Source organism: Equus przewalskii, chromosome 3 (assembly GCF_037783145.1).
Source record: "Equus przewalskii isolate Varuska chromosome 3, EquPr2, whole genome shotgun sequence".
NCBI lineage: Eukaryota > Metazoa > Chordata > Mammalia > Perissodactyla > Equidae > Equus > Equus przewalskii.
Window position 1 is genome coordinate 62,366,071 of NC_091833.1, and position 25,574 is coordinate 62,391,644.

Consider the following 25,574-nt stretch of genomic DNA (forward strand, 5'->3'; position numbering starts at 1 on the left):
GTGTTGGGGCATGGAAAGTATAAGGGGAGCCTGTGAAGTCATATAGTGTCGCAGAGTGATTAAGTGCTCAAAATGATAGGGACATGTCAGAAGGACACAGGAGGCAGTTTGGAGGGGCTCCCACTGGCCAAATCCAGGGCAATTTGACCCCCAAAATGAATAATGGCAGCTAATTGGGTAAAACAAGAATCCATATGTCCATAATGATTATAAAGTTTTAAAATTCAGAAGGGAATGTTCTTTCTTATAGTATAATGACAACTCAAAAATGTAGAGGGAATTATAATTAGAGTCATCATTTTGCAACCATTAGAGTGACTGATTCAGGCAAGACTCTCAGACTTTTGCCTCTAATACTGAATTTTTAAATAGTTTGCATTTTCTCACCTAATATACATCTTAGTACTATTTCTTTTTAACGACCATTTAGTTTGTTTTGTATGACTTCCAACTCTTTTAGATAATCTGTTCATATGAGTGTAATTTTGTATTTTTGTTTATGGTAGTCTTTTAAAATTTGTTTTCAATATTTATCTAGATATTTTTCTTAGAAGTTGCCATTCTGGATGCTGTTGTAGCAGAAGCATGACTTATTTTTCACAATATTTTTATCTAGTTTTATGTACTGGCACAGGTTTCTCCATGCATTCTACTCCTTTTCTCTCTCCCCCTCTTTAGGACATTAGGACATGATATTAGGACCCTGACAAATTAAGTTGGGATGTGGGGACACAAGACCCTTCCTTTAAAAAAAAAAAAGAAAAAGAAAGCAAAGAACCCTTTCCTGAGGCCCCAGAACAACAGATTGGTGATGCCCAAGGGCTCTGCAGAGATCACCTGAGTCCTATCCCACTCAAACTGCTAAAGTTTGTCCTGCCAACACTCAACCAGTCTCTGCAGTGATTACTGATCACTGGCTCTGGTCTGTGAGTTTCAGTCCTTGGCAAATTTAGTTGGTGGGCCATTTTGACACTCAATCTTATAAAACTATTGTCAGATCAAAAGCAGTAAAAAAAGCATTACAATTTTGAAAGGAAGAAACTAATTTTATATTGTGACCCAGTACACATGTACGTGTGTGTTGAAATTATATATTTACAAAACAATACTTATCCTTACAATGTGTGTTGCATGCTGGTATTTTCTGATCTGTTTTCTTTAACCTTTAAAAAAAATTTTATGCTAGTTGTGACCAACCACATTAATCTAATAACCTACTGTAGTTTAATAAATACTGAACTGCAGTGTGAAGAAAGCACAGTGCAATTTTCCTGCAGGAGCACTTTTTCAATTTGTAAGTCACATTGCTCTTTCGATTTGAATTCAAGACCCTGTTGTCGTTTCAAAACTGAAAGTAGATTTACCATAAAGCCAGTGAAGCTTAAGCTTCAGGGTACCTCATTTGCAAGGGGCCCTGCGGAGATCCTGTACCTAATTTTGTATTTGTAATTTTGTATTCTTTCTCTAAAAAATGTTCCCTAAATTGTATAAGGCCACACAGAACTTCTAAACCCTGTTTTTTCTCAAAATATAAACTGGCATATTTTAAAATAACATGGCTCTGAATTAGATTTGGGGGTTTTTTCTAATTAAAGAAATTATAATAATTAGGCTCTTTTCGTGGCAAGGAATATTGAGCCAGCAAAGAATTGCAAGGAAAGTGGTGTTTACTTTAAGGCTATCTCCAGAACCATCCAGGATTTGGGACAGCTATTCTTTCCATCTTTCTGGAGGATTTGTGGTCTCTCACTCGAGGTCTGTTTCTTGTGCGTCTCTTCTGTTTACTCTCTTTACACCTAGGCTTCTTGATAAGCTCATCTTGTATATGGTTCTCAAAGATTCAGTTCATAGTTAATTAAACCAGTTTTTCCCTGTTCATCAATTGCCCCTTTCTGAATGAGGAATATAATTGGCTCAGCTCATATATTCAAGTCAGGCCATGTCAATCATAGATTGTGGGCTAGCCTGAAATTCATCATTCTTCAGCCAGATGCCTGTCCTCAGTCCTGTAAACCTGCAGGAAGGAAGCAGAAAACAGTCATCTGATAAAAACTGTGGCTAGTGAGATGGCAGAATCTGTGAAGAGGGCAAATCTCTTAAATGGGGCTGATCAGCAAGCAAGGCTAGTTATTCCATTCATTTAAACATATTGGAGGGTTGCTGCTATTTTGCTTTTTGCTTTTGTTTTTGGAAGAATACAGGAAAGAGAAACTAGATCTAAGACTGAAGTTAGGGCAGGCTCCCAAGGATGAGTCTGGGAGAAGGCAGGATTCATTCCTCCGTCCTTCCATTAGTTCTTCCTGCCTTTTGTCCTTGGTTGCCTCCTGCTTGCCTGCCTTAGTGTTAGTTGTTCTGGGCTGGTTTTTCTTCAGCTGGGTAATTGTGCCCTCTCGATACGTAGTTTAAAAAACAAAAAACCAAAACTTTGTTTATCCTTTGTGTTTACACTTTCTTGTGTTCCATTTAGTTCAATTTAGTCTTTTTTGAAATATTCTTTGATTTCTAATACTTTCCTGAGTTTTGTCATCTTATTTCCAGTTTTACTAATTCTGGATTATGATGTTCTTTCATATCTTTTTCTTTCATTTATTTTAGGTTATAGTTTCTTTCTGATTGCCTTTGGAATATTAGGATATAGCTTTCTTTCTGGCGTGCTTTTATTATCTACAAGATGTTATGGGTCCATATGTCTTTTAGTTCATATGATAGCTTTGTATGGAATTTGACTGCAGTTCTATTTTTTTTTTCTATTTTTTAATGAAATGAGTTGGCCTGAACTTTTGGAAGGGATAGGTGGATCAGGATATCTTTTCTCACTTAAAGGCTCTAGAATTGCCTCTTTTAGGGAAGTGGCCTTGCACTTTATTAAATCTGCTGGCTTTGTTGTCCCATACCCACCCACCAACCCCACCTCTGCCCTACTCTTGACTAGATCTTCTCTTTGCTTTGCTTCTCTTGTCTCTTTCCTGCTCAGTTTGGAATCCTCGAAGTTTCTTGTCAGTGAGGAATTTTATCCTGGAAGGAGGCCTCAGCAGGTACTTTTGAGAGTTCTTAGGGCCCATATTGCTCCAGCTCCTTCAGATCTTATTGTGAATCCTTTGCAATCACCGATGCATTGGCGGAACTCTCCCAGTTTCACCTGCTGTTCTCAGATTGGCCTGCCTTGCTTTCTTTTGAGTACTTTTGACTGTTTCGTGTTTCCCCTCTTTTCCTTTTCTTAGGTCTGCAGAATTGCTTCCTTCCACGTATGCTGATAGCACATGAGTCTTATAGCTATCGACGATTTGTCCCTATTCACTTGTATCTTTGGATTCATCGATACCTTTTTCTTAGTTTGGTTATAAATGTTATCTATGGGTTTTTGGCTTTGCTAATTTAGTGGCTTTGTTTTTATGGGAGGATTTGGGAAGAGTCAAAACCTGTGCTACTGCCACCTCCATCTTCCTAGAATTCCCTCTTATACCAGTATAATTTTAAGGTGAATTTAAAAATATTCATAATTGCTTTAAAGACACGTATGTGGCTTTTCCATTGTCTTATGATTTGTTAACAGTAAATGCTGTCAAATAATGCTGATGGATCCATGATCACAGGAGATACATTTTAACTTTTCATTAAGGGTAATAGTTTGCTTGGTTTACTTTTACAGATAACAAGTCCATATGTTTCATGTTTTTCTTCCCCAGTAATATCAATATCCATATAATAAATTAAAATTTATAAAGTACTTTCACATTCATTCTTTTTCGTTAATAGTCACTACAGCTCATTGAGAAGTGGTACTATCAATTTAACCAAAATAGACCTCTGCGAGCACTAGTAAGATGGAATTGATCTCCACGGTACTTTCCAATTCTATATGATTCTAAAATATATATGAGAAGTGTTTTTTAAACATATTCAGGCTAAGAGTACTACTGAATTTTTCTTTGTCTTCCAAATTCCCTGAAAAGTATCTTGAGAAGTAGAATCTTTATGCTTTCATGTGTGTGTGTGTGCACACGTGCAGATTGATTGATTGATTGATTTTTGTAAGTTTATTAGCTACCTGAATCCCTTGGATGGTTACAGACACACACACTCAGAAAACTTAAAGGTAAAGATGGTTGAATGGAAAAGTATAATTAAATGACTATCTCTAGGACATACAGTCAGGCAGTTATGAGTAAATTGTAGGTATTCAGGTAACTGTTTTAACTTTTAAGCTGAAACTCCTCCACCATTTATATTCTATTTAAATTTAAATGTACTTAATATTTAATCTATTCACAAGAAATACAATTTTGGTTATTTTTATGTTTTCTATGTAGTGTGTGAAGACATTGAGTCACTAATGAATACTGTCATGTTGACTATATTAAGAACTCATCTTGTTTTGATAAGTAAAGTTTAAACTGTCATTTCCAAAAGTATGTTCTGTGGAATACCCACAAGATACAATAAAACAAAGTTGGGCAATGAGGCATAGCCTTCTGTTGGTATTTTATCAGCATATTAAGGCTCTGTGAAGTCCTAATTTGAAGAAACTTATTTTTTGCTTAAGCTACATTTTCCAAATTCATTAGATACCTGAATTCCTTTGTTTTTTCATTATAACATACGAAGGGACAAGTGTTCCCAAGGAATACAGTTTGGGAATTGCCAATACAGGCATGATTTTCCCCACCTCCATTTTGTTGTTGTTAATGTTTGGTTTTTTTTATTTACACATTGTCTTCTCATTGCTCTGATGTTATATTTTACTCAGTATCAAGGCTTAATTCATTTAAATATTAGTTAGTTTTATGGTTTATTACATATGTAGTTGCAGCATTCCCATCTTCACATTCTACTATCATGTACCTAAATGGAAAAATTATGAGCCAAATTAAAAAATGACTGTGAAGTCATGGAACTTTAACCAAATTTTAGTATGCATAACTTATAATTTAAGCATTATTCTTATATTTCATTTTCCTTAGAGAATGCATATTTAAGGTGTCTTCTGAATTTAAGATTTGATTTTACGAAATTACATGCTCTATAGATGACATGTATACCATTTCAAAATATCTTTTCTGTAGATTCTCCTGCACAGTCAGTATCCTCTGGAGTTCGTGCACCTTCTCCTGCCCCATCATCAGTACCTTTAGGCTCAGAAAAGCCCAGCAACGTCTCTCAGGACAGAAAAGTTCCAGTCCCTATTGGGACTGAACGCTCTGCACGTATCAGGCAAACTGGAACTTCAGCTCCATCTGTTATTGGGAGTAATTTGTCCACTTCGGTAGGGCATAGTGGCATCTGGTCCTTTGAAGGGATTGGTGGCAATCAAGGTATGATGTGCTGTCCTGCTTATGGAAGTTAAGTTTATGCCTTTAACTAAAATATTGTAAGCAGTATTTAACTTTCATAGTCATTCTTAAAAGATCTGTACTCGTATCTCTTTATTTTGACTAATCACTTTTATTTAAGAGTTCAGAACATTTTTTGCTCCCATGTGATCTTCCATTGAGTTTATCATTGTTTTCTGAAAATAGTCTGATGCAAGCATATTCTTTTCTTCATTTCATCATATTAAGGAGATATTAATATTTCCTTTGAGGCTCTTTAACTTTTATCTTCTCTTAGTTTTTATTCTTTTGTTTTGTAACACAAGTGTTCAGGTTATTTTATTAGGCCACTAACACTACCTACAAACATGTAAATGCTGCAGTAAATATATAAAAGTAGGTCATAATTTTGAAGAAATTCACAGTTCAATGTGGAAAATATTAGATATATATAAAATATTTTGCTGTCTTCTGATTTTAAATAACTATTTTTTTCTGCCTCTGTTTTCCCTCAGACAAAGTAGACTGGTGTAACCCTGGGATGGGAAATCCTATGATTCATAGGCCGATGTCTGATCCAGGAGTGTTTTCACAGCATCAAGCAATGGAGAGAGAGAGTACAGGAATTGTAACTCCTTCTGGTACATTCCATCAGCATGTTCCTGCAGGATACATGGACTTTCCTAAAGTTGGGGTAATGGTGATTTAAATAAGCATTTTCATTATTTCTAATGGTTTTCTTATTATTAGCTTTATTTCACTTCCAAGTGGCTAAGCATTTGTGAAATGATGCTGGGGATTTGGCTGTAATTATGGGTCAAAATATGGCTAAAATATAAATATTTATGTCTAGATTTTGTCCCAGTTGTTTAGAGAAATGTTTTTTGACAAAATATTTTGGATATAGTAGGTTTGTGTATAATCTAATACTAGAAGAAGTCATGTAATGGAAAATAATTTTTAGATTACCTAGATAACTTACATGTTTCCAATGACCTGTACGTTTCAAATATCAATTTTTAAGGCTATTGATTATATTGGGAAAAGCAAGCAGTGACTTGAATGTGCATGATCTTTGTTTTCTCCTTGTTTAAGGGTATGCCTTTTTCTGTGTATGGGAATGCAATGATTCCTCCAGTAGCACCTATTCCTGATGGTGCTGGAGGACCCATATTTAATGGCCCTCATGCTGCGGACCCCTCTTGGAACTCCCTGATAAAGATGGTTTCAAGCTCCACAGAAAATAATGGCCCTCAAACGGTAAGGCTGACCATTCAGGGAACATTTATTTAGTGTTAAGAGATGCCAAGACAAATAGGATACAGGTAAATTATGATAGAGTATGGTGATTATGGGCAGTTGAAGAAATTTGAGGGAAATTAAATATAGCTGGAATATAGCAGAGAGATTTAGAAAAAGATTTGGTGATGTGGTACCAAAGGTCATGGTTTGTGGCTAAAATTATGAAAGGCATAATATATTCCATGGCGTAGCAGATGGTAAGTAAAAGATTTTAAGTTGCAAAATTGTTGTAGTGTAATTTTATACATCAAAATTTACTAGTGGTGTGAAAAGGGCCATGTAGAGGTTATTTATTAAAAGTATGAGAAATGTCAAAACAAATGTATAATTATAACTGAAAATTCACAGAAATTGTTGTATATTTTAGCTTGTTTTGTTGTATGTTTGATGTCTTGGACTCATTTTTATTCCACAATCATCAATCTGTATGTGCTCGGGTAACGGTTTAAAAAAGATGTTGATAAGTCAGATCCTGTTTGAGGGATAAAAGGCGAGGCAGGAAAATGACAGATAAAAAAGTGGTTTATCAATCATTGCTTTTCTTCATTGTTTCTGAGTATGTTATACGTTGAATGAGATTTAGCTATTTTAGTCCATAGATATTAAGAGCACTTAGTTTTTAAGAATTTCGTTTTAATCAAATCTGTGTTAAAGACATAATTAATAAAATACGTGCTTTATATTCACAGGTGTGGACTGGACCTTGGGCACCTCACATGAACAGTGTGCATATGAACCAGCTTGGCTGATGAGGATCAGCTTGTTAGCCTGCAGATTCCTTTTTATTCAGAGGAAATCACAAGTGGCCGAAAAAAATTTATGCTCCCAAATCATTCTACTGATGTGCTTGACTGAAGTGTGTAGGCTTTTTGCAGAAGAACTTACTAACTGACCTATTTTCTGTGAACATTTGTGACTGCCCATTCCCCATCATCATCCGTTGTACCTTAGTTAGCATTTTTCTTATCATTTTTCTTTTTTTCTTTCCCTCTTCCCCTTTGGACATAACTTTCTGTTGAAGCTGTTCTTTGGCTGGTTGGTTTTAGTACTGTAAACTGCTTCTGAGCAAACACGGAAATTTAGCAAAATTATGTAAACTTGATCCTGAAGTTTTAGAATGGCAAATAAATGTACAATTGTTTACATAACAGAAAAGGCTAAGCAGAAAGTAAATTTCAATATGTCAGTATAGAGGCTCTACTTTATGTAGACTTAAATTAATGTGAGATATGTACCTTCATATTCAGAAATCTGGATGTTTCCTTCATACATTAAACTATTAATAAGCATAACTTTTCTGCTTGTGTAATTTAAGTATAAAGTAAAACAATGGGCATTATCAGTGAATTTTTCCCGACGTTGGCTTTTAAAATACCCATCTTGCTCACTTTTGAGTTTGTTTGCAGCAAGGCACATATAGAAGAAGAAATTTATCACTTTTCCATGTCTTTGTATTACCTTTTCACACTTTTAAAACTAATACACACTTCTCTCTTCACTCTGTTCTCCTCACCTTTACCACTAATACCAGTAAAATTCTCTTGCTGATCGTGAAATAATTTTGTAAAGATTTTTACTGTAATGGCTGCTACAGACAGATGGAACACCTTCATCATCACCTGTGATTTCTTCTAACCATAAAGTGTTTAGTCTTTCTGAGAACTTAAAAAGCCACCACTGGTTGCCAGTCGGCATATACAAGCTCTTAATATACTGTTTATTATTAAACAATTCAGTGTACTATTTTATATTGGATAATATTGATTCTTAACATTGGCTTTCTAGTCATCAAGAGTCAACATAAAAATTCCAATTTTCAGTAATTTAGTGGAAAGTATCTTTTTATTTTTCAAATTTTAAAGGCTTCTTGTTCTCTACACTTGTATATTATCAGTGAAAAGGATCAACAGCTAACTTGGGGCAAGTAATAAAAGAAATTTTGCATTTGTCGTTAAGACAATTATGGTAAATATGAATACACAGATTATAAGATAAAGTCTCCATTTAACTTGTTTATATAAGATCAGGGCCACACTAAACTACTCAGTGGAATTTATCTATTTCATTCACTTGAAATAATAAACAGTAACATATCCAAGAAAAATGTGTGTCCTACCCTCTCTCATATTGAAAAATAAATTCTATGGTCGAAATGTAAAAGAAAGTAAGCATAAAAGTGAAGAAATGTATGTATCAATCTTTTTTTTTTTTAATTAGACATAAATTCCACAGTGGTGAAACATAAACATCAACTAAAATTCAGATAAATCACCCAGAATTGATATTATTAGTATGGTTTCTTGGCTGTTCAAGTAAATGAAATGATTTCTTTAGTAGCCTGAGTAAAGAGTAAAAGAAGATTGCTCAAACAGATCCAGAAGTGTGTAAAAAACACAACTATATCTTTAGGAGGTGGTCTTAAAATATATAAATTTGTTTTTCTACCTGTCTCTGATTGATATGACCAAATTTGAAGGAAAAGCTAAATGATATCCTACAAATTAATCTAGCTATGAAATAAAATAAAATTATAGCACTTTACTATGAAAGGTGTGTAATGATATTTAACAGAGTATTTTATATGACTTTTGCCACTATCCTATAATTTTTTTCCTGTTAACTAGGGTTATTTTCTAATTAAAATAATCCTGCTAGATAACAGATACTACCCAATATTTATTACAACACATGAGTTATGTGGATTCACAAAACTGAATTTCTTAAGATGGCATGTCTTACTAAAAAGGAGAGGAAAAAAACCCCTATATTTTCTTGACTTTCAAACCGTGGGACGGGGGGGATATAGATTGGAATGCTCCATATTTAGTTTTGGGGATCAGGCTTGTTAAGTACAATACCATGGTTTTAGAGGTCTGTACTAGGAACATTTTTCAAATACATTTTTTATATTTCAGATGTAATGCAGTGCATTTTTATTTGAACAATAAAAAAAAAGAACATAATCTTTTGAGACCATGCAGGTCTTTTTCTTTCCCCCTTTTTGAAAGTATGTGGTGTGAGTAATTGCAGACTACATAAGGTATTTCTTTTCCCTTATTTTAAGAAGTGACTTAACTCTTGGAAATAACACTTGAGTTAGTTCACGCCTTAAATCCCCAAATAGTTAATATTCCATTTATTGTGTAATCTGTTTATACCAACCATTCTGTTTTAGAAACGATTTTGTTGAGTGCCAACAGAATCCCCATTTCATGCCTTTTCAACATATGTTTCATCATATATCAACATATTCACAAAAACTCATTTTAGTATTCATGTGAAAGATATTTTTCCCTTCTGTTTCCTGTTACTGTAAAGTTAAATCATTTTATTTTGCTAGTAATTGAAAATAATTTTTTGATAAATTATTAAACTTATAGTCACTTTTCTTCTCAGGAAAGGAAAAGTGGAGGGACGGTAAGTACTAACTGATCCTGTCTTCTTCATGAAAGTATTCCATCTTTCTTTTGACTCAAATGACTTAAATACACATTTCATAAAAATTATTTTGCACACTATATTATCCACTTTACTTTTAAAACAATACAACATATTAGACTAAACAAGGAAATTGAAGATCACAGAATCTTTTCAGACTTTCTGATTTATTCAATCTATTTGTACTTCAGTGTTTTTCAGAAACACACTCATTCCCACAGATCTTTACAGAACAGAACATTTAAAGCATGCCGAAAGTTTCTTTTAAATGACAAGTTTTAAATCAGATTATTTCAGTGATTAAAATTTCAAAGGAAAACCAATTCACTGTTTTTAATCACTATAATATAGAGATTCAGTATTCCATCTACTCAGTGTATTTTTACTTTAGATAAGCAAATCTCTCCAGATGTCTTTTCTTTTCGTTCTTTCTGTTTTTCTTGTTTTTTTGAGGAAGGTTAGCCCTGAGCTAACTACTGCCAATCCTTCTCTTTTTACTGAGGAAGAGTGGCCCTGAGCTAACATCCTTGCCCATCTTCCTCTACTGTATATGTGGGACGCCTACCACAGCAGGCTTTTGCCAAGCGGTGCCGTGTCCGCACCCGGGATCCAAACTGGTGAACCCTGGGCTGCCGAGAAGTGGAACGTGCGCACCTAACCACTGCGCAACCAGGCTGGCTCCTCCAGATGTCTTTTAATATTAATGTTTAATATACCTATGTTATACTTTGTAAATTCTGGATGCTCCTGAATCTCTTTAGAAATATACATCCCATTGATAAATGCTTGCTTAAATAAGTCACAACATTCAATTAATGGCTGTTATTGTGAATTAACTGGTGTTATTAATTGCAAATTAACTGGTGTTAATTCCAGGTGACTAGAATTCAGGGTAAGAGCATTACTAGTGCTTTTAATACAACCCACTGTGTTACATACCTTGATTGCAAAAATACTATCACTTGTATTTTAGGTAAGTGAATATAGAGAAAAATGTGCCACTGAGGCTTTAACCTAAATAAGAATCCCTTTATAATGTGATAGCTGGAATACAGAACTAATAGATGTGTTGTAAGTTTCATATTAGACTTCTGCCTTTAAATGAATTCACACTTTTGAAAAGTAAAAGCCAATTTTGCATGCTCAATACTTAAGAACCAGTTATAAGAAAGATGATATGAGGAGGTTTTTCAGTAGGAAAAAAACAATAATTCTGTATTGAGTAGCTTTGGTTTTGAAAAGTAATGCCTTAAGAAAGAAAGAAGTTAAACCTAAATCTGATTCCACAGAATAACAATTGCTCGTGAAAATCATTTATCTTTTGAAGGTTCTTTTGCCATACATTTCAGAAGGCATATTTGAGAATGAGTAATTTAAATGACTGTACAGTTTATATGTATAATAGCCTATATTCAAATTTTGAGCTGCATTCCTGTGTTTAGCACTGTGATAAGAATTTCAAATACTGCAGAAAGAAAATGAAATATATAGTCTCTGTTTTTAAGGAGCTTAAATAAAGTTAAAAAAATTAGTTGTGTGACACAACAGTAATATAAAGGTTGAACTTTTAAAAAGTGTTTTAGGGGCCGGCTCAGTGGCGTAATGGTTAAGTTCGCACACACTGCTTTGGTGGCCCAGGGTTTGTGGGTTTGGATCTCTGGCACAGACCTACACACTGCTCATCAAGCCACGCTGTGGCCATGTCCCACATACAAAATAGTGGGAGATTGGCACAGATGTCAGCTCAGGGCCAATCCTCACCAAAAAAAAAAAAAAAGTATTTTAATGTGTTGCACAAGTTCATTAGTGAAGTGTTAGAGTTGACGTGATTTCAATTGGTTTGCTCAATATTTGTATAGTCATTTTATATTGTATTCTGCAACTCAGAAGATAGAAGGTATCATAATGTTGGATGACCATTAACATACACATTAGTGCTAACACTTTCCTTTTGCTTTGGGCTTTATAATTGACAAATACTTCCCCTAATATTCTCTACCAAGTAGATAGCAAGTTTTAATCATCCCCATTATATGAATTTAAAAATTCATGTTTACATATATGAAATTAGCAGAACTTAAACATTCATAAATTTTATTTAGATTACAATACTCAAACTTAAAGACTGGAACCCTTTAAAATGAGAATATGTGACCCCAATGTGTAGCAGAAAAGGTAGACCAACACTGCTTGAAGAGGTCCCAGGCCTGACCCCTGATACAGCTCCACGGGAGAAAGTCTTAGAGATCTGAGGAGTAGCTTGAAAACACTTGATTTACTTTATATGAGCAGTGAATGCATAAATACGGATTTTTTTAATCAACTTCCTTTTTCCTGGATATTAAAAAGTCAGAGTCCCTAGGCTTCAGTGCCACTGGAAGGGCTAACTGCCAATGTTACCAGCTCTCTGGAGGGAGGGGGGGGTGGCAGCATAGAAGTTGCCTCTGTACTCCCACAATCTTTAGGCAAAATATTTCCATTTAAAATTAGTTCCCGCTTTAAATCAGTAGTCAGCAAATGGTTGCTGCTTTTTTAATTTAAATAGGGAGATACATTGGTAGGCTTTTTCTTTTAAAAAGGAAAGTCTCTATAGAGCATATATTGGGATGTGTATATTTGAACATATTTAAATATCCACCTATAGACATCAATTTGGGTGGGTGCACAATGAAGCACTAACAGTAGCCGCACTTGACATTATCCCAACTTGTCGGAGGCTTCGTTTTAATCAGCATTTTATTCCACTCAACACAATTTGGCCTCTAGGTCTAAGGGTGACCCTTCTATGAGAAACTTTATGTCATTCGTTTGCTTGCTGTTGCCAGGAACACAAAACTAAGAACTAGTCCATGTAGACTTTGCGTATTCTTTTTAACCAGAAGACACCTAATGTTGCTGTTCAGGCTCCTGAAAGTCTATGGGGTACATGTGAGCAGTAGTAAAGTATTCACCACCCTGCTAGTGATTATTCCCCTTAAGTCAGAATATAGTACTTTACCATTCATATGCTATTTCTAATGAAAGAGAAAATATTGAAGGAAACTCAGTTTACAGGTGGGCTTGAAGATGCTAACTGGAACAGATGAGCCGGTTAGATCTTTATACCACAGACTGAATTATGCCTGCTGCTTGAAGGTAGTTAATTAAAACTCGGGTTGGCCACAAACACATGCCTCTCTACAAACTGGCATTTCAGCAACCTATTGACTCTTTGGCAGTATAATCTCAATCTCTAACGGAAGCAGAGTGCACGTAAAGAGGTGGGGAACTACCTCTAGTCACAAAAACCACCCACCAAGCTTAACCTACTACAAGTGACGCCAGGAGGTTAAGTGAAAAAGAATGGAAGAGCACACGCTGAAGGCACTTTCCAAGGCGAGCGCTCCCTAGAGAACGCCCCGCCCGACGCAGGGCAACAGCGAGCTTCGCGACTCCACGCCAGCAGCGGAAAAGTTCCGTGTGCGCCCAGTAGGCTTGCCCAGTGCCGCGTGGGAAAGGCGGAACTTCCCTCTCTCTTGCGTCATCCCCAGTGCGACGCAAGACGTCACTCGCTTGACCAGGAAGGTGAATGGTGGCTGGGGGCAGGCGCGCGTCCGCCTTACGCCAGCGGTCGCCCGCGCATGCGCGTAGCGGCCTCAGCAGAGCGGTGCACGCTGCTAGGCTATGAGCACCGCGCTTCGCGCTAAGCCTTGGCCGCGGATATGCTGTGCCGGCTAGGCGGTAGATGGCTGCGGCCGCTCCCTTCCCTGCAGCTCGGGCCCAGGGGCCCGCCGGCTGCGCTGGCCTCAACAGGCTGCGCCAAGCATTCCGCTCTGCCACTGTGGGCAGTGGCGTCGGTCTCTGCAGTGGGCCCGGGCGGCCAGGGTGGCTGGTACGAAGCCTTGGCCAGGTCGGCGCCGGTGCAGGGCGCAGAGGAAGTGCTGCTCGGCGCGCACTCCGCCACGGGCCTGCCCTGGTGGGGCAGCATCCTTCTCACCACCGTGGCCCTGCGCGGCGCCGTCACCCTGCCCCTAGCCGCCTATCAGCACTACATCCTGGCCAAGGTGAGGGGCGCCGACCCGCGCGTGGACCCTGCGCTTCCGTCTCCGGGGAGGGTTGGTTGACGTCTACCAGTGGCTTAAGATCCCTGGATACTTCCGGTGTGCTTAGTGTTGATCATCGTGACCACTTTATTGCTAAGAAATTTAGCTAGCATTGGATGTGCGAAATAGATGTTTGGCGAAACTTGTACCTGTCATTTCGTTTACCCTACTGGGTATGTGCTCAAAGCATAAGTAGTTACTAAGCTTGCTGTTAGAGAACGAGAGAAATAAAGGAATCAGTACCGGAAGAAATTGTTTGGAGAAACCTATAAAATTACCTTCTTAAAGGTTCTAACAGCCTGTATGTCTGCAGCATCTTTCCTCCCCAAGTATTCCAGCTCATCTTTCTCCGTAGGAAAAAACTAAGCTAGCAATTTGCAAATTTGATTCCTTATTCAGGCCGTACCACCTACAAGCCTGTGTCTGGTTGGTCGCAGCCACTTGACCTTCAGTGCTTCATTATCTTTTCTGTGGAATCAGAATAGTAATATCTTCCTGGCCTAATTCACAATGTTATGGCATGAAATCAGATAATAGGATTAAAGTGCTTTGAAAGCAAAGTATTATTCAAATATGAAACTTCAAAAGTAATGGCTTTCATGGTTTTAGATTATTATAATTGGGGAAGAAAACCCGGAAACGGCACAGGAAGGGAATCATCAGCACCGTTAAGGCAGTGAGCTACTTCACAGAGAAAATTAACACGGGACAGAAATACCGGCAAATTTTTTGTGGCTCTGTGGCTGTCACAGAGCGTATTAAAGCCTCTTAATTAATATACTTCTCTTTTCTCAGTTTCCATTACTGGTAAATCCAGGGATGAAACATTAAAGTGCAGGGTGCAGTTTTCATTTAATCCTTATAATAACTCTGTGGAGTAGGCGCTGTTGTAAGCTTTATGTATGAAGGAACAGGATTTCAGAGGTTAAGTAACTTACCCAAGATCACACAGCTAAGTGTAGAAGCTGGAATTTGAATTTGGTTGTATCTGAGGATCTCTTACGCAAACAAACATGTTATGCTTAGACTTAAAGTTTCTTGGCATGATCAGTAAACCACATTTTTAAATGAGTTGAGGGAATAGAGAGTAAAATTATGAGTGGTTACGAATAAAGATCCTTTATGTGCGCATAACAAATTCTACTTTTTCTTTAGCTAGGTGGAAAATTTGCAGCCAGAAATAAAAAACATTGCAAGGTGTCTTAACCAAGAAGTTGCAGTTCGTGCACATCAGTTGGGGTGGTCCAAAAGAGTTGCCAGGTAAGCTGATTCTATGCATATAAGACCGTGAATATATATATAATTTGTAAGTGATGATGTTAATTATAGGTTTGGGTGTTCTGTAGCTTTCGTAGCAAAGTAATTCTTTTTACTCTTTAATATTTTATTAAGTTTATGTGGCATGATAGTTTTATATACTGGACTGAAAACAAAGAAATGGAGAAACAGATAAGAAGAGTAAGTTCCTTGCTCTTAAGGGACACCAGCCTACTTAAAAAGACCTGTTATCAAATAATGACTGAATTAAGTACTATAAATAAGGTACGCACAGGGAGTTGGATCATCGTGGAGCTGCAGGGAACACTTCACAGGATGAAGATACTGTGCCAGTCTGTTAGGATTTTAGTCAACAAATGATATAGATTATTTATAAACTTGGCCTTTTTGTAAAAGGTGTAGCAGGCAATAGCCCACACAAATGGGGAGGTAGCAAATGTGAATGCCATGGTGGAAGCAACTGGATAGCCACGGTGCTGTCCATCCACTGTGGTTACCCTCTGTAGGTGAGTGTCTGGGCTCTTAGAGAGCCCTTACCCAAGGGTGCTTGACCAGGTTGCAGTTGTATGCTTGCCTTCATTCACTGGGAACTTCTATGTCCTTCTTCACTCAGCCTAAGCTACTACTTAGTTTCCCAAATTCTTATCCTTACTGGACTGTGACAGAGTGTTCACCAGTTCACAACAATGAGAAAAATAAGGGCTTTGTACTATGAATATGTAATATATATATATATATATATATGATTATCTATATATTTTTATCTGTATAGGTGTAAATTCGCCAACTATCTTCAATCCGAAATTGCCTCCCTTTTTATTTAGTGTTAAAAAGACCTTACATTTAAAAAAGTCATCATGATAGCTTAATGTCTTTACTTAATAAAATAAAGTTGGCAAACCTATAGTTTTGAAGATTTAGTGATCAGAGAAATCTGAGAACTACAGCTCTAGGCCAAAAGAACAGATTAGTAGCTGCTCACCTGGGTTATGAATCCAGCCTAGACAAGACTGTGCACTTGCTTGTGCAGCACGAGCAGGATGATTGTCCAGACACATCCTTATACAGATGGGTGGTGTTCTAGGAAGACACATCTGAGGGTTTCCTGCATTTTCAATGGAGCTTAGTCTTGAAGGGTGAAAGGGAATTTGGGATGTAGACAGCCAGGAAAGTGGGTTATCTACACAGATGATATAATAACTTCCAAAGGCATACTAATGTAGAAGTCTGATTGTTGGATAACCTAAGTCATTCAGGCACTAGAATATACAGGCATCTGTAGAGGAGTAACAAGAGATAAAGTTGGAAGAGAAGGCAGAGGCTAAATTACAAAGAGCCTGGAATGTCTGTGGTACTGTCTTAATTCAGTACACTATAATTCGATTAAATTCAGCAAACCTGTTGAATGCATACCTTTTTACAAAACATGCTACAAGAGATTTAGAGGGGCCGGCCAGGTGGCATAGCAGTTAAGTGCGCACATTCCGCTTCAGTGGCCTGGGGTTCACTGGTTCAGATGCTGGGTGTGGACATCTGCATCCCACATATAAAGTAGAGGAAGATGGGCACAGATGTTAGCTCAGGGCCAGTCTTCCTCAGCAAAAAGAGGAGGATTGGCAGCAGATGTTAGCTCAGGGCTAATCTTCCTCAAAAAAAAAGATTTAGAGATAAATAAGACCCAACACTTGACCTTCAAGGAGACTGTAGTCTAGAAAGTAGGACTTAAGAACAGGAATAACTAATATAGTTAACAGAGAAATAGATTAAGAAAATCTTCATGAAAGAGTTGATTGAAGAATAGAGACCATTTTGACAGACCAAGAGCATACTCAGTACAAAATCACATTGCTTCAAAAGATGTATGCAGGGATCAAGTCAGTGAGCTTGGATGGAGTGGAGGGATTTGAGTAAAATGTGCTTTCACCTTTAGTATTTCTGGTATAAATCTTGGTTATACATACCATGTCAGTAGTGAAATTTCCCTTGTTAAAGTCTAATTGGCCAAAGACTACCAGGCACAAAGCCTGTAGTCTGACAATATCAGATTTATTGAATTGTTATATAATTTGCGAACATTGCTAGAGAATTTTCAGTGAAAGGCTTTACTTGCCGTTTGTTTAGGCAGCCCCTCAATACAGCCTGTGACAAGTAAAAATTGTACACAAATCTTTTAGCTAATAACCACAACATGAGAATGTTTGTGCTATGGGTATAATACAGTCATACGCTGCCTAATGATGTTTTGGTCAACAATGGACCACATATATGGTGATGGTCCCATAAGACTAGTACCATTCAGCCTGCATGTGTAGTAGTCTGTACCATCTAGGTTTGTGTAAGTACACTATGTGATGTTCACACAACAACGAAATTACCTGATGATGCATTTCTAAGGACATGTCCCTCTTGTTAAGCAACGTATGACCGTATGTGGGAGAAACTCAGGAAAACTGAGTAACTCACCAAAATGGCGGAAGCCCTCACCTTAAATACCATCCTCAGCAAAAGACAAAAGATGATATTGGGAGTGGGAAGAGTCAGAGACTTCAAAGGTGAGGAAGGCAATTCACAGGTAGGTGAAAAGGAACAAACATTTGGAAAGCACACATTTGGCCACACAGAAACAGAAGAACACAGAGCAGGGAGCCCAACAAATAGGCTTTTCTAGTTCGCGTTGTGCTAAGGTGATGGCTTGCCTCCTGAGACAAGTGTTTTCTCTGAATTCTTTTAGGCAGTTAAAGAGGAGGTAAGAGGAAGAAATTTGGGTCTTTTGTTTCTTAAAAATAATCAGCCTAAAGTATTCCTCATGTGAAAGAGACATATTTTGGAGTGGCAAATTTTGTTCCCCTTCAGTACACTCTGTGATGTTTGCACAACAGCAAAATCACCTATCTACACATTTCTCAGAAGGTATCCCCATCAAGCAACACATGACTGTAGTTAAATGACATTTTCTCCTTTCCCTTTTTCCCCTCTTCTTTCAAACTAGGCTCACTTATCTAAAGAATATGCGGAGGCTTGTTTCAGAGCTGTATGTTCGGGACAACTGCCACCCTTTCAAGGCCACTGTTCTGGTCTGGATCCAGCTTCCAATGTGGATCTTCATGTCTATTGCTCTCCGGAATTTTAGCACAGGGGCAGCACGTTCAGAAGGTAGTTATTACAGAAGTTTGTTTCCCCTAAATAAGTTCTCTAACATTGTCTTTGTCATCTAAAGAAAAAAACAACCTCCCATGCTTTTTATAATTAGAATACTTTTACCGTCTTCCTTCTAAGGGTGTAGAATTTAAAATATTAAGTATAAGTAAATTAGCTGTGTTGAGAAAACAAATGAATCTGGGAAGGACATTAGTAATACTGCTTCTTGGAGGTCGTAATGAAATCAGGTTTATAATTCCATAATTCAGTTTCCTGGCCAAGAATTTTTCCATTTATAAAGTTAAGAGACCAGAAAAAGCTTTCATGATTATAAATGTCAACATTAAGAAATGATATAAACTAAAGCGTTTGTTTTTTATTTTCATGTGAAGGCATTTCTAACCAAAAAGTAATCTAAATAGACTTGAAAGAAAGCAGCCTATGGAGAAATAATTATTTAAATTTAAATCTTAAAAGATTACTGCCGCATATCTTTAGGCTCTGTACGTCTGTTTGCTGTAGAAAGTTGCCTGCCTCTTTCCCAATACAGGAAGGACTAGTTTATGTTGTGGAATGAAAATAAGCTGAATAAAACCAATGCAAATCTTTAGTTTGAGGGACGCCTTCTTGGAATTATCAGACTAGTTATGTCTTGTGTATTTCCCTCTGCTATTTTTAGAAATTCTTTTGTTTTCTTTATAAAACTGTCTCAGCAGGTTTTTCTGTCCAGGAGCAGCTAGCTTCTGGTGGGGTCCTGTGGTTTCGTGACCTCACTGCACTGGATTCCACTTGGATTCTGCCTGTCTCCGTTGGTGTCATCAATTTATTAATAGTAGAGGTCAGTGGTTTTAAGTGAAATTTGTTTTCCATTTAAATCATTGGGATTTTGTTGTTGCTGTTTTGACATCAGATATCAGTGTGTTTGAGTTGGCGGTGGTAGCTCTGAGCTAGAATTGAGACTCCTTGGTTTCTGGTTACAGATCAGCCATTGACAAACTGTCTGTCTGTCTTAGGCCAGTTCCTTAACCCCTCAGTGTCAGAATGCTTATAATTAAAATGAGAGCTGAGTCAGAATGCTTCCAAAGTTTCTGTCAGCTTTAAAATTATATGACTTGAATACATACAGTTTTGTGGTTCGCTTCTGATAAAGACAGTAATTAAGATGCCTAATAAGTATAGTTTTATTCCCACAATAGATTGGTGTTTTGTGTATATGCTTAGTATGTAAATTTGTAGGCAGGGAACACAGTCAATACCTGACTGCCATTTTTTAGCTATATGACCTTAGAAAAGCCATAGAATTTCTTTATACATGTAAAATTTGACCTCTCAACCATAGCTTACCATTATCCCATGCTGCTTTACTCAACAGTCTAAGGGAATCATGCCTTTAATTTCATAAAGAGCTGTTCTCAGACTCTGAGAAGAGCATAGACTCTGAACTGGAAGAAACCTTAGAAATGATCTACGTCACTTGAGATCTCACAGACCTCGTGTCTGCTGATCTCTATTTGGGAAATCTGATATACCCCTTATTTTTTCAGACGAGAAGAATGTAGATGATACTGTAAGGTCTTGAGTGAAAATTTCTTGAAGAAAGCCTACATGTGTAGTCTAAATATGTTTCCGTAAGAGCACCTAGCACACTTCTGTGAATGTGGTTGGTACTTAGTGACTATTTGTTAGAAAGGAGGAAGTGATAAACACAAGGTCACAATGAATTAATGTCAGTCCTCAAGTCTTTCCTTTACACTATCTAACGACCCAGCATGCACAAGTTTAATAAAAGCTTATTCTTACTTAACATACACCGTGTGCCAGGCCCTATTGTAATCAACTTACGTGAATTAACTCATTTAATTCTTATAGTAATCCTTTGATGTAGGTACTTTGATTACCTTCATTTAAAGGTAGAGAAAGTAAGGCACAGAAAAGTTAAATAACTTGCGCAAGTCACATAACCACTAAATGCAGGGTTGTCACGTGAACCTGGGGAGTTAGGCTAGAGTCTATGCTCATATCATTACGCTGTGCTGGCTCTTAAATAGGTAATTCATAAGTTGTTACTGTCTTGCCTAGCCTTGATTCTTCCCCTTATTCCATGGAGCCATACCAAAACCTGAGGTATCTATTAAGTTCCTTCTTTATGCTGGGCACTGTATTTAGGTGCCAAAGAAACAAGGGGAATGATTCATACATAATGCCTGTCTTGAAGGGACTTGTAGTCTTACAGATAATCTTTAAAAACACGTTGACATGTAAAAATTATGCTATGATTCTATTTAATATAGCTGAATCTCTTCTTTATTGCTGTTAAAGCTCTATTTAAGAATTCTGCATGAGTTTTTTAAAAGATACATGATCAACCATATAAATTTATCTGTTTTATTTTTAACTTTTTTTACTTTTATTAAAATGTCGGTGGAGGCCAGTCAAAAATCAGTTTGTGTTTTAAAGCTCATCTAATTTAATATGCATTTTCATAATCATTGTATATGTATATATTCTACCCCTTCAGATTTTTGCTCTGCAGAAAATCGGAATGTCTCGTTTTCAGACGTATATTACACACTTTGTCCGTGCGGTATCAGTGTTGATTATTCCGGTTGCTGCGACGCTACCTTCAGTGAGTAACCACCAGCGTTGTGTGTAGCGTGTGCTGACTCCTCTCTGTTCTTAGCTTAGCCTGGCTGCAATTCTGCCTCTGCTGTTGAGCTTCCTCTCACCGCTCGATGCCTTACTAGTTTCCAAGTTTCTGTAGTAGCTGATCTGTCTCTATCGCCAAGTGACACTTGTGTATTTCTTGGGATTGGTTAATCTTCCTTTATGTGAATGTATCTTGACTCTCCTACTAAATCAAACTCCTTTTTCCTTTTTTAATTAAAAAAATTCTGTCTTTTTAATTTAAACTAAAATACCAGTTCACCCTTTTTTTGAAAAAAGTCTTGCAATGTACCTTGCACAGTACTATAAACATAGTATTTGCTCTGTTTGATGAGTTGATATATTGAGTTCTTTCTGTCTACATAGACTGGGCCAAGGAATTTATTACTTAAAAAAGAAACGAAACTTTGTGCCAAGTCCATATGGGTTCATATGTAATGATATTTAACCTCATAACAACTGCATGAGATAGGAACATTTGTCCCCATTTATATGTAATTAAACTTTGATAGAAATAGAAAAAGAAATAGTTATGTTTGCATTTATTTCATGTTTTTAGGCTTTTGCTCATTTCCCATGGATATTAGTGCTAAGAGAGCAAAAGCTGTGTCAGGAATATCTCTGTCTTTGCTTAGAGCCAACACATAGACCATAAAGTAGAATTCATTTGCTGCTGGTAGTTAGGGTTATATCAGCATATATAGAAGTGCTTTATAGTACTTGTCTTAGGAATCTGTAACAGTATGTGTTGAGCATCAAAAATGTGTTTTTAAAGCTGTCCCTTGGACATAATACTGTCGTTGGTCCTGTGTAAAACAGTGTTTTCTCATTTCTAAAATAGACATCCTAATGTCTGTGAGAATTAATGAAATGACATCAAGTGCTTATTATAGTACTTTTCATGTAGTAGTAATGTTGTAAAATACCCTGTAAGAATAGAACAGTACAGATTCACTACATTTCTGGGGAGAAATAATGCCGCTTAGAACTGAGGAAACCAGATCAAATAAAATAGTGAAGTTTCATGAGCACTTGGGTTCTAAATGAGTAACAGAGATCTAAAAAGCAGTGCCTTAAATCCCCAAAAGTTTTTCTCCAATATAGGAAATTCAGAGTTGGGCAGTTGCGTGTGGAGCTGATGTGCCCGCTCCTTGAGGACGGGAGAGGCCCAGCCTGCTTCTCTCTTACTGCTCCGTCATCCACAGCCTGCATTGTCTCTCCTTCGGGCCACAGCATGGTCCTGACGGCTGCTGAAGCTTGTCGTCTTGCAGGAGTGGTGGAGGGTACTTCAGGTGCAGTCAGGCCGTTTTAAGGAGGCTTGCCAGATATCCTACCAAACCTTGCACTTATGTCTTAGTACTGTGGCTACACCTGACTGCAGAAGAGGCTGGGAAGTAGTCTTTTTTTTTAAGATGACAGTATACCCAGCTAAAAATTAGGATTTTTGTTACTAAGGAGGAAGAATGATTCTTAGTAGGCAGCTTATAGTCTGCTGTAATTGGGCTCAGGGTACTTTTTGCTTAGTGGCTAAGACAGATGATGATGATAGCTATTATGCATTCAACGCTGACTTTGTGCCAGGCACTGTTTTAAATGGTTTACATATATTAACTCATATAATTCTCCCAACAATATACCGAAGTAGTTGCTGTCATAATCTCCACTTCAGTGATGAGCAAACTGAGGCACAGAGAGGTTAAGTAACTCTTCCAGGGTCACTCATCTCTTACGTGGCAGAGTCCTAACACATCCAGGCAGTTTGGTTCCTGCTTTTAACTACTCTGCTAGTCTCCCTTCAAGAATGCGATACTTTCTGCCCCTAAAAACATGCTCAAGAACAAATACAAGTGCTTACTATGGGTTCCATTCTGTGCTGCCACCCTACGTGACTTGTCTCAGTTATTCCTCACAGCAGCCTCCTGAGGTAGGTACCGTTCTGTCCCTGGTTCATAGATGAGGAAACTCAAACAGAAGAAAAATAACTTACTCAAAGTTGAGTGAATGGAATTCAGGCTCATGCAGTTTGACTCCAGGACCTAGACTCAACCACCACGTGGTCATGCCCCTGGGGCCTGCTTGCCTTCTGATGCCAAAGGAGACTTTGGAGCAGATGCATGTATGGGAAGGTTTTGAGAGGCTGCAGAACTTAGTCACTGACCTAAATAAATCAATCTGGTTGGTAATACAAAAGAAAGTCGAAGATAATGCTGAGACTCTTTGTCTCAGAAAGAGGCGGAGATAATGCACTCCTGACTACATTTAGAAACTGGTCACTGGGGAAACTTTGGAAGATAGATGACTGTGGAGGAGCATGAGGTCTAGGGAGGCTCAGTTTGTCATTATAAATGGCTGTGACCCTAACCCTACCTCCAGTATGCAGCTTGTCAGGGCTCTCGCTAAGGAAAACGTGCGCTTAATTGCGAGAGAAGGGAGGGGAGATCCCTCAGGCCTCTGCCTGGGAGCTGCTCTCTGTCATCCGCTTTCTATCATGAATCCCTCCGCTTTTGCTTTTTCTTCACTTGTTGGTTTTCCTTTCAACCTTCTTTCTTACCCATCTATTCGACCTGTCACAGATGTCAGCAGGTCTTGATGAGTCCTGGTGTGCTTCTGTTTATAGAGATTGTAATTTTCTTTTTTATTGCCTGCCTGTCTCTGGACCTTGGTGTCCTTGGAAGATGGAAAGGTGCTAACATTCATGTCCTTTCTTCTTTCTATAGTCGATTGTTCTCTACTGGTTATGCTCCAGCTTCATGGGCCTCTCACAGAACTTGCTGCTGCGTTCTCCTAGGTTTCGCCAAATTTGCCGAATACCATTGACCAAGTCAGATTCGGACACTCCTTATAAGGACCTCTTTGCTGCCTTTTATGCCAAGTTCATTTCAAGAAAATGACATACTTTCCAGTAATTTTGAAACTGTTACAAGTGTACTACCACCTTAATATATTTAGAAGACTTAGAAATTCAGATATGACTTAATTTCCCTTTATTTAAAATCATGAATTTTGTGAAGTACTGTGGGTTAAGACGTAATTCAGATATATTTGACAATACCTGAAATCTCTTAAGTGTTAGAAATAGTTATGTTTAATTGTATACTAAAAGTATAAAAGTGGAATGAAAGTGTCTGGCTCTGTTTATGAAATTACAGCTTGCCGGAGGTGCCAGAACTTTGGAGAACAGGAGTATATACTGAATGATGTCAAGTTACACTGAATAGTGCCACGCATTAAAGTTTTATAAAGTAAAAGAAACCAGTGAGTTGATTCTTAAAATTTTGGAGGTATAGAAGATCATAGACCTGTTTGAACGTCTGATAAAGCTATGGTTTTCTCTTCAGAAAAGTCCTGGTACTCACAACATGGGGACCTTCATTGTCCACCACCCCCACCCCTGAAGGCCTTTTTGGTAACTCTCGTTTAAGAAATCTTATTCTAATGGAACATACATTGATCATGAGTTAATATGTGATTTGAAAAAAGTGGACTTAGGTGCAGTCAAGTAGTCCATGCATGCAAGAAAGTACCTAGTATGGTAGGTAATGTTGCCTCTCAACCCTGTTCTGAAAGAATACAAAAAGCGTACATTCCTTTTTCTATAAGAAATCTGGAATATGGAGTATAGCACTAGTACTGCTAGAGTGCAAAGTGGGAAATCTTAAGCATCAAGTTCGTTTAGTCAGAGGAAGAAAACCAGAAGGGCAGCTACCTATTAGGGAGGTGATTTTATAAACTGTCCTTTATTTGGCAGGATTAAGTGCTGTAATGGGTTTAAACTATGGTAGACGTTTAATATAGAAAAAATTGACAAGTAAATATAAATTATGAACCCAGTTTTTTGCTTGTTTAGTTTGAAAAGATGATAAAATTAATTCTGGGTGGGGCCGGCCTGGTGGCACAGCAGTTGAGTTCTCACATTCTCCTTCGGCAGCCTGGGGTTCACTGGTTCGGATCCTGAGTGCAGACCTATGCACCACTCGTCGAGCCATGCTGTGGCAGGCATCCCACATATGAAGTAGAGGAAGATGGACACAGATGTTAGCTCGGGGCCAGTCTTCCCCAGCAAAAAAAGAGGAAGATTGGCAACAGATGTTAGCTCAGGGCTAATCTTCCTCAAAAAAAGAAAAAAAATAAACTCTGGTTGAGATATTTAGGAATAAATTTGACAGGCATTTGAGAAGATTATAAATTACAAATCTTCATCAAAAGGGAACATGAACCTAGTTCTGACATACCCTGTCATCCCATCTCATGTTTTTACAATAAAATAAAAACTAAAGTGAAATGAATTAGTCATTTCTTGAGTGATGTCTATTAAATCTTAGCCATTTTAGTTGTCATGTTACTGCAGCTCACTGAGCATTTA

At 37.6% G+C, this 25,574-nt stretch overlaps 2 protein-coding genes across 12 annotated transcripts in view; both read left to right on the forward strand.

Moving 5' to 3' along the window:
* The window catches only part of ANKRD17 (ankyrin repeat domain 17), a 165,329-nt gene extending 156,614 nt beyond the window's left edge, over window positions 1-8,715 (forward strand). For all 8 annotated transcript variants that reach the window (XM_070614670.1, XM_070614671.1, XM_070614674.1 and 5 more), the window contains 4 exons: window positions 5,064-5,312; window positions 5,825-6,003; window positions 6,405-6,569; window positions 7,301-8,715. In XM_070614670.1, the coding sequence (XP_070470771.1) occupies window positions 5,064-5,312; window positions 5,825-6,003; window positions 6,405-6,569; window positions 7,301-7,360 (653 nt within the window). In that variant the 3' untranslated portion in view covers window positions 7,361-8,715. The remainder of the gene's footprint in view (window positions 1-5,063; window positions 5,313-5,824; window positions 6,004-6,404; window positions 6,570-7,300) is intronic.
* Window positions 8,716-13,580: 4,865 nt separating this feature from the next.
* On the forward strand, window positions 13,581-25,493 carry COX18 (cytochrome c oxidase assembly factor COX18). 4 transcript variants are annotated; one of them, XM_008526450.2, is made up of 6 exons: window positions 13,581-14,092; window positions 15,291-15,391; window positions 18,399-18,562; window positions 19,261-19,385; window positions 21,066-21,173; window positions 23,929-25,493. In XM_008526450.2, the coding sequence occupies exons 1-6, from the start codon at window positions 13,751-13,753 to the stop codon at window positions 24,100-24,102; spliced, it is 1,014 nt and encodes a 337-aa protein (XP_008524672.2). In that variant the 5' UTR covers window positions 13,581-13,750; the 3' UTR covers window positions 24,103-25,493. The 4 variants fall into 4 exon arrangements, with proteins under 4 accessions (XP_008524672.2, XP_070470783.1, XP_008524673.2 ...); XM_070614682.1 differs by having other exon boundaries at window positions 13,589-14,092; window positions 15,287-15,391; window positions 19,264-19,385; XM_008526451.2 differs by having other exon boundaries at window positions 13,593-14,092; window positions 19,264-19,385.
* Window positions 25,494-25,574: the final 81 nt, after the last annotated feature.